Source organism: Pteropus vampyrus, unplaced genomic scaffold (genome assembly GCF_000151845.1).
Source record: "Pteropus vampyrus isolate Shadow unplaced genomic scaffold, Pvam_2.0 Scaffold232, whole genome shotgun sequence".
Taxonomy (NCBI): domain Eukaryota; kingdom Metazoa; phylum Chordata; class Mammalia; order Chiroptera; family Pteropodidae; genus Pteropus; species Pteropus vampyrus.
In genome coordinates, this window is record NW_011889013.1 from 543,427 (window position 1) to 556,886 (window position 13,460).

General features: G+C 50.0%; 1 protein-coding gene across 1 annotated transcript in view; it reads left to right on the top strand.

Annotated features, from left to right (window-relative positions):
* HHLA1 (HERV-H LTR-associating 1) overlaps window positions 1–5,649 on the top strand; it is a 25,035-nt gene extending 19,386 nt beyond the window's left edge. The window contains exons 12-14 of the mRNA XM_023519702.1: window positions 1,212–1,368; window positions 3,944–4,026; window positions 5,606–5,649. Coding sequence (XP_023375470.1) covers window positions 1,212–1,368; window positions 3,944–4,026; window positions 5,606–5,649 — 284 coding nt within the window. The remainder of the gene's footprint in view (window positions 1–1,211; window positions 1,369–3,943; window positions 4,027–5,605) is intronic.
* Window positions 5,650–13,460: the final 7,811 nt, after the last annotated feature.

Consider the following 13,460-nt stretch of genomic DNA (forward strand, 5'->3'; position numbering starts at 1 on the left):
CCGAATGTCCGGACCATCCTTTTGTATGTCAACGGGGCATTATTAAGCGCCTGGAACCTGCACAGTGTCCTTTGTCACATCACCCCTGCTCTGCCTCGGCCCCACTTTCGACCTGCAGTGAATGGTGAATGGGCCATTTAGACACAAAGATGTGATTATGCTACCGCAGAAAATTATAACCCCTTTTCTTCCTCAGGTTCAGGAGAAATACACTAGGGTGCAGATGGCGGTAGCTGTCTGACTGAGTTTTAGAAAACAAGTGGACTATATTTCTTTGTTTAAGTGTCATTAAGCCTGCTCCAACTCCTGGCCGCCCCGTGAGTGACGTCCACAATGTCCTGTCCCACGGCCCTGCTGTAGGCTTCTTTTATGGAGTCATTCCATCTCAGATTTGGTTTTCCTCTTTTCCTGCCGAATTCAATTTTTCCCAGCATTATCGTCTTTTCCAAAGAACCCCATCTTCTATATCTACCTGTGTCTGTATCTTTATCTGTATCTCTATCTATATATCTACCTGTGTAGCTCTATCTATCTATCTATCTATCTATCTATCTATCTATCTATCTATCTATCTATCTATCTATCCATCCATCCATCCATCCTCTATCTATCATCATCTGTCAACCCATCTATCCATCCATCCATCTATCTATCCATGTAATGAGAAATGTAAGTATAAATTAACAGGGTTCTGGCACCTTCTAGTAAACGATTCTGCCCATCCACAGAAAAAGTATGCCACAAGGCCTGCAACATTCACTCATTTGTCCACCCAACAAATACTTATTGAGCTCCTACTCAGTGCCAGGCACTGTGCCATGCCTGTTTTAAACTTTTCATTGTAATAATTCTGCAAGGTAGGTAATGTATCCTCATTAAGCAATTTTAGTCCTACAGATAAGTTTTGGACCCAGATCTGTCTAATTCCAAAGCCTGTTCCATGTTTCAGATCCTCGTTTAATATTTCCTCCTCAGCGAAACCATCTCTGATTTCCTCCAGGACCTGGACCCCCACTTCCCTCCACCTACCTCTCAAAACTCTCACAGCAGCTTTACTGGGCAGTGGTCAAGCAGCAGCCATGTTTGCACATCCGTCTCAGAGCCACCTGAGATCAGGGGCCAGATTATATTCACCTAGCACGGTCCCTAACAAAGGGAAGATACTTTTTAAATTCTTATTAATTCGAATGGTCTGACACTGCGTCTTCTAGGGTGTCCTCAGTGGCTCCTCAAAGAGGGGGCCATGCCGGCAGCTCCTCTCACCCTGGCCTTCCAGAAGCTCAGCCCTTGCCTGATGGAGCTATGCCGCTTTTTCCAGCAATGCCTCTGCCCGAGTCAGAGGAGGGACCCCAGGATGGAGGCCACGAGGTAACCGGGGCCAGTTGCTGTTTTTCCAGTATTTATAGGCTTCTTCTTCTGCATGGCTTCTCTGCAGGCCACAGGTATCAGGCATTAAATAATCCACAGGGAGGTGACAAGGGTACCTCAAAGAATGGACTTTCCAGTGAGTCCTCCACTAGACTGTCACTTCCTTGAGAGCCAGGATGGAACCTCATTCATTTCTAGGTCCCCAGAACCGAGTACAGAGCCCGACATCAGTGCCTTTGAGTCAAGCTGGGTCGAGTCCAATTGAATCAAGTCGAGTTGAATTGAACTGCGTCACATCTGATGGAATGATTACAGACGATATTGAGTGGTCCCTAAACTCAAATGCCCTCAGCCCGTTGAGATTTGCTAGAAGATAATAAGCAGAGAATGTGTCCCTCTAAATTCCAGTTCTTTCATAAACCCTTAACAGTCATTTGCGGGCCAAATGAGAAGGTTGTAAAAAGAAAATTAGAAGGCAGACCCCGTCTTATATTAAGAAAGTCTAGGTGTGGACATTTTCCTGCTCTGGGACCCTAACAAGCTATCTTTTCTCCTGGAATTTATCCTTGACTATAAACAGAAAACCAAAATAAAAAAAATAGGTGAAAACCTCTGCTCCAGGGGACTGAGGCTGGCCTCTCAGAACTTTGATGTTATTTTCAAAGTGTTCTTGTGAGATCCTTCAGCTTTTCAAATCTCCATTATCCACTGGTTCGGAACGCCAAGTTCAGGTTTTCAGCCTCTATGCATCACCCCTTTCTGGCCCTGGTGTTGCATCCCTCAATGAGTATGGATGATCCCTCCACCCAGAGAGGGAAATAAGCAAGAGCCATAGACCCAGCAGGGTGGGAGGGTCCCTTTCACATACGAGGGTAGTGGCATTCTTGCCTGTATTTCCAGATTGTTGTCAAAACAAATGGAAAAGAAATGAAATGAAATAATATACTCGATCGCTCCTGCACAGTGCCCGGACAGCGACACTCAGTGGTTGCTGTTTGATGAAAATAGGTTTGTGGTTGTTGGTGCCTTGTTCTCTTGCCCACTTTCATAGCCAGACTGGAAGCCCATCTCCAGCATCCTTGATGTGTTGTTGCTGAGGCAACCGAATACCCAGTGGGCATGTCGGCTGTTGACTAAGCTTGACATGTCAGTTATTGACCAAAGTTTTAAGATGTCACCTTGAGGGTAGGAGATCACAGGCTGACAACAGAAGTAGCCCTGGTGGTGTTTATCATTCCGCTCAGCTCTCAGATCCACTCCCTGCTCTTTTTCTAGTCTGCTCTGCAATGCGGGGGGCTGGCTGGTACAGTCTACATTTCCCAGAATCCCTTGCTGGCCAGCTTCCTGTAAGTTTATCCAATAGATAAAAAAAAAAAAAAAACAGCAGGAGATCATAGGGCAGGAGAGGGGAGGAGAGAGGGGGTTTCTCCTCCTTGATTTCTACTTCAAATAATATTTCCTGTTGGTTCTTTCTAACCTCTTTATAGGTTAAAGTTCTTCAAACCCTTTTGTAGCTAATTTCCAGTATTAAATTCCCTCTTCAGAACCACCTGGGTTCTGTTGTCTTAGCTGGGTCCTGACTCATGTTGGTCTTATTGCCTATTATAATGGCAGTGGTTCTGGCTTGGGGTGGATTACCTGCGTTTAAAATCCAGCACTACCACTTGAAAGCGCATGTCCTTGGGCAAATTCGTTCCTCTCTGTGCTCTAGTCTCCTCGGGTTTACAGTGGCTTATAAATCGAAAGTGATAGAATCTGGGAAATCCTTATAGCAAGCTTTCCTTGAAGTGTTAGTTAGTTCTCATTAGTTACTAGAGCAACTAGTAACTAACGAGGACAACTAACTAGTTATTCTAGTATTCTAGAATCACAGAATGATAGCGATGGAAGAGAAATTAGGGAAAGCCGAGCCTAACCTCCTTATACAGCAGGCGTGGGGTGAAAAAGGAAGTGAATTCCTGGAGTCCTGCAGTGAGCTGGTGACACAGCCAACCCTGAAAACTCTTCTCCCTGATAATGTGACCAGTGCTCTCTGTGCTGCAGCCCCTTGAAGCAATCTGTGCAGCCACCAGCCGAGGGCAGGGTGTTATTCTGCAAAGTATCGGCTGCATTGTTAATTATAACAGCACTGTACTCTCTCTCCATCTCACACACACAAAATAGATAAATGGACATCATCGTTTATTGAGCACCTATTATAAGCCAGGTGCTGTTCAGGAAATTTGCAAATGCTACCTCATTTAATCCTCATGATAACCTATGAGTTATTGTAGGTTCTACTACTGCCTCTCCTTTATAGATGAAAAAGCCAAGGCCCAGAGAATTAAGTAATCAGCCTGAAGTCACACACTCTAGTAAGTAATGATGCTAGGACTAAAAATAAGTCTTTCTGTCTCCAAAGTCTAAGCATTTTCTGACTCATCCTCATTCTGTACCTTTCCTCCCACACTCTATAATGATGGAGAGGGGATTCTTTGCTGTGAATAAATGGCCATTATCACTTTTTTAAATTCTGGTTGTCTTCTAACAACCACAAAAGATGGTGATTGCTCTCAACTGTGATTTGAATGTTTAGGTCCTGTCTTGAATACTATTCCTGGTTTCTGAAGAATGCGACATACATCTGTTGGAAGGCGAAGAGGGTGTCACACTCACACAGTAAGTATACGGGTTGACTGTGCTTTAACTTGGCAACAAATGCATTCTGGGAAGGGTTCTAGAATGCCGAGTTATCTTCTTGCCTTCACAGGGAGCCAGTCATGCACTTAGTCATCACTAATTCTAGACAAAAAGTTTAGGATATTTCTGACTCCCCTTCACCTGTCAGTTTGATGTTTGCAATAAGATATATATATGTGTATGTGTGTGTGTGTGTGTGTGTGCGTGTGTATTTAAAAAAATAAAGCAGGAGTGAGCCAGACAAGCACTGATGCTTTCTGTGTGACCTTATCTTCCCTGAGTCCCCACGTAAGCTAAAAATACAAACAAACAAAAAATCAAAACGGAAGACAGCCCCCACGTATATACCCAAATTCCTGACCAAAGCAAATGTATACAGATAATGCAAGGAAAAGTAAGCGGCATGAGGTGCCGGAGGCGGGGTTGCGGGGGGGTGTATGGCTCCTCGCTCCTCGTCCCCGTGGCTTCAAAGCCCCATTCGCTCTCAGAGATGCCCAGCATCTTTGTTTCTCTCCAATTCCTGTAACAAGAGTGGCTCATCTCGTCCCCAACCCAGTTGTTTGGCCATTTTATTTGCCATCTACCTGCACTCTCCGGTCAACGGACTCTGGCTTTCTAAAAAATCATGTACTCTGTGAAAAATCCCTTCTTAATGTAACCCAAATAAATATAAGGTGGGCGCTTGTACGGCCTAGCCTTGGCAACGTTTTACATTAAAAAAAAAAAAAGAAAGAAAGAAACGTTTAGCCAACTGACTCTTGAAAACGGCAACAGGGAACCATGAGATCGCTTCTCTGTCGCCCTTATTTACGTCTCGCTCCCCACAAGCTACCATCTCAAAGCCTCTCTCTGGGCTTTATTTTCCAACGTATCACTCAATAACTCTCCTAAAATCAAGCTTCCTGGCTCCCTCTTGGTTTCCGTGTACCCGCTCCGTTTATTTTCATTTCCCTTTGTGTCCACACTTTCTTCTCTCTCGAATACATTCCCTTCTTCCCTACGCACATCCCTCACCCCACTTCTGTCTGCTCTTTCCATCCGCATCTTGACTCTGCAGCGCGGAAGCCAGCGCCTGGGGGCGGGGCGTCGGGGGCTCAGCATCCAACGCAGAAATCCCCTTCCCAGGTGCGGCGAGGAGGAACAATGAATCTCATCTCACAATAGCAAACTACTCATAATTGAATAGCTCTTCCTCTGTCCTTGCCACATTAAAATCGCCACACGGACAACATATTAGATTCACTGCACGACGTAATGAGTTTAGATTAGCTTTATGCAAACCGGAGAGATGAGGTAGACGCAGCCAGGTCTTAGAAAAACGTCGCCGGGCAGAAAGTAGAGAAACAAGGGCTGCTTTCCCCTCGACTGAGCTGCGACCTAGCAAGGGGGCCTCACGCACGTCCTCTGTAGTCGTGCAAGTGGAAAGGGCTGACGGGTGGCTCACTGCCGGCGACGCACACCCTCGCCCATCCCTGGCGCGCTGTCAGAATCCGTCTCTGTTGCGTTTCCTTCTCAGGACATGAGTTTCCTCTCTTTTTTTTTTTTTTTTTTTTTCCAGCCTTGAAACAAAGATGCCTTGAGAATATATGCAAGTCTGTGTGAGGCCTGGAAAAAACAATGGGACCTGACGATACATGGGGTGACCTCTCGTGGCCCTGGCCCCCAGCCCCAGCTGGCTGCCTTTACAGACTTCAGCTTGGCCCCACCAGACCGTTGGTTAATTGCAAGCGGTTCTTTCTGGAAGTAGCATTTCTTTCTCTCCTGTGAATCTGTGCGAGACATCGAAGGTAGAAGGTCACACGTTAGAAGCTTCCCAGTTAACGCAGTAACGCCAATTCCCCTTCCTTCTCCAAGGTCACAGAAGCCTAGTATTTAGGCCCAGGAAACTTCTGTGATGCTCGTAGCAATCCTGAGACTGGAGAATGGGCCGGGAGGGGACATGCTAGTTTGAACAAACCGGTCTGGACACTGGGGCTGACACAGTACTTGAAGTGACTTGAACTTGGGACTTCAGGAAGATAACGGAAGGACACATGAGGAAACCTGAACCCACCCTCGGGGGACATTCACACATGGTTTCTCTATGCAGTTAACTCAAACTTGGTCTGTACAACTAGCCAGACCGTGGTACTATGGCATCCAGGTGATCGTCCAAGCCCAGGGTCGGAGGCGATGAGAATCTTTCCTCGGGAGGAGGTGGAGAAAGCTGTTTGTATTGATGTCTTGTCTGGATTCCTTGTCGGTGTGTCCCATTGTATTTGGGGTGGGGGTGGGGAGCACAGTCCCGAAGAGCCTCTTCCGGTTCAATGATTCACTAACAGGACTCACAGAACTCGGAAAAGTTGCTATATTCCCATTCACCATTTATCGCAGCAAAAGGATACAGATTAAAATCAGCAGAGGTAAAAGGTGCAGAGGGAGGGTCCAGGAGACCCAAGCACGAGCTTTTAGTTGTCCTCGCTAAGTAAAGTCAGCACTTATCCTCCCGGCCATGGTGGGTGACAACATGCATGGAGTATCGTCGACCAGAAAACTGATCTGAGCCGCGGTGTCTGGGGTTTTTATTGGGGTCGGCCATGTAGGTATGAAGTACGGCTTGGATGGCCTTGGTTAGTCCACCTCCAGCTGCTCCAGAGGTCAGGCTCCTCTGCGTGCTCCAAGGCCCTCGCTGCAGAGCACGTTTTTTGCTCAGGCCGTCTGGCGTGGCCCAAAGCTTCGGGTACAGGGGTGCCCCTGCCAGGCGGCCATGCTCGTGGTTTAGAGGTTACCTCCCAGGAGCTGTCCAAGACCAGCCCTTCCTTTGGACGACACGGGGCTTGAATGCCTAGCAATGCTGAGTCAGCCCCTGACTGCACAGCCCCACACTGAGGTGTCTGTTCCCTTGATCGTACCAGGCCCCTTTATACTGTTCCCAGGTCTGCAGTGGCTCCGATGTCCCCATAAAGGCTGAGTCTCTATGCACAGCATTGCTAAGCAGGTCTGCTCCCTCCAGGGGCCCTGCAAGGACCCCCCCAGTTCCTCAGCACGGGGACAGCTCTCCTCCCGACGTGCTGAGTTCTGGCTTCAGTGTCTCACCTTAGCACGCTGCCCAGCCATCCGTTTTCTACCCCTTTGTGACCTTTGCCCACCCTTTGGTGAGAAAAGTCACTGTCCATTTGGCATGCAGGTAGAAACAGTATTCCCCAGCCGAAGACACCTGAGTGCCTTTGAACTATCTGTGAACATTGTTGTTACGGAAGCGAAGTTTGAACTTTGGGGAGAGAAGCAGCCAGATGCTTCCCCATCTGGTCAAACCCAGGAAGATTTCTTTTTAATCTCCAGAACTTGAGAGACCCTCAAAGCTATGCAAATGTCAAGCACATAAATACCTGTTGTCATGATTTAAGGGCCTGCAAAAGGCCCTCTAGTTTGCAGAGCTGAGAAGGGCACAGTACATTTGCTGGGGCGAAGGGACACGTATCTGAACAGAAATCAAAAAAACAGGGCCATTCTTCAGGTGCGGGTTAATCTGACCAGACCCCCTCTGATGAAGTTGAGGTTAACCGAAGACGTTGGCAGGAAGGGTCCTAGAGGCTCCCCAAAGAGTAATTCGTCACCAGGGCGTGCGGAGGATGGTCAGGTGACTCGGTCCCGACACTTGGCTATCCGCTTGTGGGGAAGCCCGTGTGGACCCCGCCATGCCCTGCTTAGGGAGAGTGACTGAGCATGACGATCACTTGTAAAAACCCAAGCGTGGAAGGCTCCTGAGGCCCATGCTCTGACCCCACAGCAGGGACAGAGGCTCAGGGGACCTTATGGGACTGTTTTCCAGGGTCACACCACTGTCACAACCGCAGCCATCACAGGAAGAAAACGGGCCCGAGCACAAACTGACCAAAGCCTGGAGCCCAAGGTCTCCCGGACTTTAAAAGGCGTTTTGTCCCACCCCGAGCTGGCTAAGTCCTGACCGGGGGGATGCTTAGGCAGTGAGGAGGCCTTGGGGTGCTACCCACACTGGAGTAGCTACCCACCTACTAATTTGTGGCCACCGGTGCTTCACTGAGGAGACAGTTATTGTTCTCCAGCTGATGAAGGTGACTGTGCAGTTACAGGTGCAGCATCATTAAGCAGGATTCTTCCTGAAGATAAAGGCACAGGTGCATTTCCGTCTATTTGGCAAGAGGAAGAGACGGAGCAGGAGGAAGAGGGGGAGGGGAGGGAAGGGGGAGGGGGGAGGGAGGGGGGAGAAGAGGAGGGAGAGGTATTGTGTGTTTCTTACTCCCGCTGTGTCTGCGACAAGTCTGTGTGTGCGTGTGGCTACGTCTCCCTGTTTCTGAAGAGGGGCACTTGTGTCGTGGGTTTGCGTGAGCGAGGAAATCAGGTGCCGACATAACGCGACCTGCCATTGTTAAACTCTAACACAATAGCTATTTTTCTCCTACGTCCGAGTTCTTGTAAAAAACACTCTGCTCTCACCCTGTTCCACCAACAGAGAAGTAGAAAGCCAAGGTTCCAGGGGTGTTGTAGGCCAGTGGTTCTCAATCAGAGGTGATTTGGAACCTCCCCCACAAGGGGCATTTGGCAATGCAGAGAGACATTTTTGTTTGTCACAACTTGGGGACAGGAGCTGCTACTGGTATGTAGTAGGTAAAGGCTCAGGATGCCATTAAACATCCACAAGGCACAGGACACTTCCACGACAAAAACATCATTTGGCCCAAAATGTCGAGAGTGAAGGTTGAGATGCCCCGTCGTGTGCTATGGAGAGAATACACAGCTTCTCAAACCCTGCGAAAAGTCTAGAACGACCTCCCTGTGCAGGGCATTATTTCGCCTTAGCACAGAGGAGTAGTTTGCTCTGGAGACACTCAAAGGATGAATTCCTCTCCGCTGAGCTGTACGCCCACGTTAACTGAACAGCTTTACAGCTGGAGCATCTCTGTGCTCGTCAGAAAGGCTGGAGCAGCGTAGCTTCATTCCTCGACATGCACGAGATACTGACCAGTGATTCACAAACTATAGACAGAAGCACCAACGCAGGACAACTAAGCATCTGAAGAAAGCCGTTAGCAGATTCAGGAAAGGCTCAACTCTCCCAGATATAAGCACTGGACAAGCCCTCGTGCTCCAGGACATGGTGGCCAGCGAACAGCCCACAGAGTTTGCAGACAGGCTAACCTGTGAGCCAAGAACGGTTCCATCGCACGCGAGCTGGGACAAATGCTTCGACCTTGACGACACCATCTGTCCCGTCTGTAAAATGGAGCTAATGTTCCATCCCCCTGCTGTGGGAACAGTAAAGACAAAATCCTGTAAAAATATTCAAGGCACACAACGGGCACTCAATAAATGTTAGCTCTCCTTGTTAAAAGCTAGAAAGGACACAGTTCGCCAGGGGCTACAGAGAGCACGGGAGGAACTAGGATCTAATGAGCCCTAGTCCCAGCCCACACTCTTTCCGTGGCTCACCTTGTGCTCACGGTCCGAGTGGGATTATTCCCATTGAATGGATGTGGGAGCCAAGACTAGGCAGTGACAGGCCCAGTGTCCCATAGGTAATGAGTAAGCAGGGCTGGCACTGGAACCTAAGGTGTCTCACTGTAAAGCTCCATCTCGCCCTACCCCACAGCTTGGGCAGAAAACCCCTAAGGGAAATAGGCATCAAATGCCCAGGCCTGAGGCCAGGAACACATAAGCAGACTCACCCCCGACATTTCTTGCTGAAGAATGAACTGGAGCAGACAAAGCCAGCTCTCTTCCTCGCAGGGAGCCGGGGTGACTCTCATTCGTCTTTCATCCCTCAGAGTTCTCCTGACAACCCACCCCTGACGACCCACCCGGAGACATAATCCCTGGGCCTCTAAGCCTTCGAGGCGGGGCGGGCGTGTGGAACTGGGGAGCCTTTGTTCTCTAATTAGAGCCTGGGTCCCCTCTGGGGCTGCAGAGGGGGCCTCTGATTATGGGCAGCCACCTGCTTTGAGCCATAGCATTACAGGGCAGCCCACCTGCCAGAATTCCTAAGAGACTGTCCTCTCGATGCGAGGACAAGAGGGGTCACATGACCAAGGGTCCTTCCTTGGGGTATAAAGGACTCAGTCCCCATCTCGTTCAGAGCCATCGTTCAACCAGCTGCTTCGAGGGGGTGCTGCACGGTAGGTACCCCCTTTCCCTGATGGGGTGGGGAGCCAAAGAGGGTTAGGGGAGAGGTGGAGAGAGCTAGGTAAGAATGGGGGCAGGGAGGGAGGGAGGAAAGAAGAGAGGGGGAGGGAAGGATGAAGGGATGGAGGGGAAAATGGATGAAAGATGGAGGGAGGGAGAGGGGTTGCTCTCAAGGGGTGTCTGAGACCTGGCTGCCACTCCAGGAGGTAGCCAGGAATCCAAGGCACACAGGGCCTTTGTAGGGGGTGGTGCCATGCCAAAGGGACATTTACCTGGGGAAACAATCTGGCACACCACGTCGCGAGGGGCCTGCACACCTGTGTGGGCCGGTGACACGCCCCGGGGCACATGGTGTGAAAATGTAATAATCAATCCTTCTGGGCCGACCTTCCTGACCACTTAGTACATGGCAGGCACAGTGCCCTCTCAAAAACTATCCACTAAATGCTCATGAAGTGCTGGTGAGGAACGTCCAGATGTCTAGATGGGCATTTTCCCTGCCCGCAAACGAGTTCCAGGCAGCTTCAGTGCCAGGCTCAAGGCAGAACCCGCACCCCCGCCTGGCCCTCTGCCCAGCGAGAAAGGCCTCACTGTGGACGGCCCCCACGCTGCACAGAATCAGGCATCAGGACACAGCCTGGGGAGACAAGACTCCAGCATATGCAGACCAAGGGGGCCCGGGGCCCCTCAGTCCCATGAGATGGCCTAGGCAAGCTGCTGGACCTCTCTGAGCCTCCGGTCCCCACCTGTGACAGTCCAAGTCCTAGATTTCTTTACAAGTCGGTATGTGAAGAATACTCACTGTAGCACCTGACACAAAAAGGGAGGGTTTCAAGGAATAAGCTTCTGAACTTACTTTATTTCTAATTGTGGTAAAATACATGTAACATAAAATTTGCCATTTTAAGTGTTAAGTGTGCAGTTCAGTGCCATTAAGCACATTCATGTTTCCGTGATTGTGTGGCCATCACTGCCATCCACCTCCTCAGCGTCTGCTTCCTGCCCAGCTGAAACGCCAATCTCCACTCCTCCCTGTCACCTACTCAAAATTACATGTACATTATAGCTGAGTCAAGATTCTGTCTGTAATAAGGTCACTTTTGCCCATTTGAATTCTCATAGCTACATGCTTGAAAATCCAATACGCACATTTGCGATTCGAACAAACCTCACCGCCAGCCTCTCTGCTCTGAGCGTCAGGACAACCCGGAGGAATGTCTCCCTGGTGTGACTGACACAGAACAAGAACAGCATCCGCTGAGCTCGAGTGACCACCTTCCTTCCTTTCAGCAAACGGGGGCTTCCACCCAAACAGGGAATCGGGGCCTTGCTCGTAACAGCTGCCCTGTGTTGAGCCTTCGCTGAGTGCCGTACGCAGAGGCTGTAATGAGTGGTTTTGAGCCATTTCTCTCCGCCAGGCTCTGTTGCAAATGGCCGGCACGGATTAACTCATTCAAGGCTCAGGACAGTTTCACAGACAAGTCCCGCCGTTATAACGAGCACCGGACTTGGGAGGTGGGACATTTTTACCATACGTTGCCAGTCTCTGAGTCTCAGTGACCTCACTTGTGATGTGACAGTTTGGACTTAGATGATTTCGATGCTGCTTCTGAGTTTGAACATTCTGGCACCCTCTCTTATGTGATCTTAACAATAAAACCCTGACTTCGTAAGTACCGGGTAGTGATGCTGGCCTCGGTCGTATGGGTGTGATGACCTCGGTGGGGTCCTCTGAAATGGCACCTGCTCCCCCATGGGGTCTCCAGAGCATGCCATCTGGAGACGTCCCAGGCTTCATACTTAATTTTCCATCTGGTTTCATGACCTTGACAAGTAGTCACTCAGAGCCGAATCTCCGCAGGACAATCGCGGAGCCTGTCTAACTTTGAAAGCTAACGTGCTCTAGGAATCTGTGTGGCTAAGAAAGGTATAAGCGGAGCCTCGAGCCTGAGCAAAACCGGAAAATAAGCAGAGCCTTAGCGAACGCTTAAGCTGAGTGAGAATCCCAAAGAACTCACACCCTGCCCTTTGGCATTCTCAACAAACATTTGCTTTACGGCCACCAGAGGCTGTGCTAGGCCCTGGGGCAAGTTCATAAAACAGTGGCCCTACAGCCTCCAGGTGTCTGTTCCCCTGGGATGCTCTCCCCAGTATCGAGCCCGACCCACAAGCAGAGCGGCCCACCGTGGCCCAGGCTGTCAACATGGGGTAGCATTTGCCTCTGGGAAGACAAACTGCAGAGAGCACTCCTTCCTCCAGCCCTGCAGAGGGCGAGCTCGGGAGCGGAGCGCCGGCTGCATCTCAGCCCCTCAGTGCAACCCCTCTGCACAGTGCACGACGTGTGCAACCCTATCCGGCGGTGCCGCGTGTGCCACGGGATGGCACCATCGCACCGGCTTAGCCTCGATACGTCGTCCTAAAAACATGTTCTACAGCAGAATAGGCATGAGCCAGCCATCCTTCTAACATTCCTTAGGGTTTATATTCCCAGGGAACTAAAATTACTCTAAATCCCTCTGGTCTTCAAGTGTTTTCCTTCCCTATGACATGCATGGTTGACCTGCTTGAGTGCAGGAAGTGCCTACTGAAGTTAAATGTTTGCTCCTCGGAAATGTGGTAGGTTCCTGGCCCCCGCCCACCTTGCCATAACCCTCACCCCCAACGAAGGCTTCAAATGGCTCAAAAGCTAAGAAAAGGAGGAAAGAGGGAGCTGTTGCAGGAAAAGCACAGTTTCTAGGGACCCCAAAATTTATTCATGCCAAATGACATTGGCGCGAAGGTTCAAGGTCAGCCTGCCAAACAGATATTTGGAATGCTGGTGGATCATAACGTGTGGGTTCTTTCAAATTCAACTTGCGAAAGTCAGACTAGAGCGCCTGTGAGATCGTCTCCCTTCACCGTTAGTCTGTGAACACCTCACAGGGAAGGGGTGCGTTCTCCTGACATCGAGTTCCCGGACCCCGGCAACGTGCCTGGCACACAACCGATGACCATGGAATTAATGAGTAAAGAAAGGGGACCACGGACACGTACGTCCTCGAGGAGCGCGGGGCCGACGTTCCCTTCTACAGGTGGATAAACTGAGCGTCCCAGAGGGAGCGGGATCTCTTTAAGGTCGCGCTGCTAGTGAGTGGCGAAGCTGGGACCGACACCCTCTCTCTCCTGTCGGCTCGCTGCCTCCTGGGCCGAAAGGCTGCTGCGGGTTCTGATTTCTGACTTCTGCTGCAGGAGGCTGTGCCGGTCGACGCTGCAGTGTCGCCCTGTGCTCCCCGGCT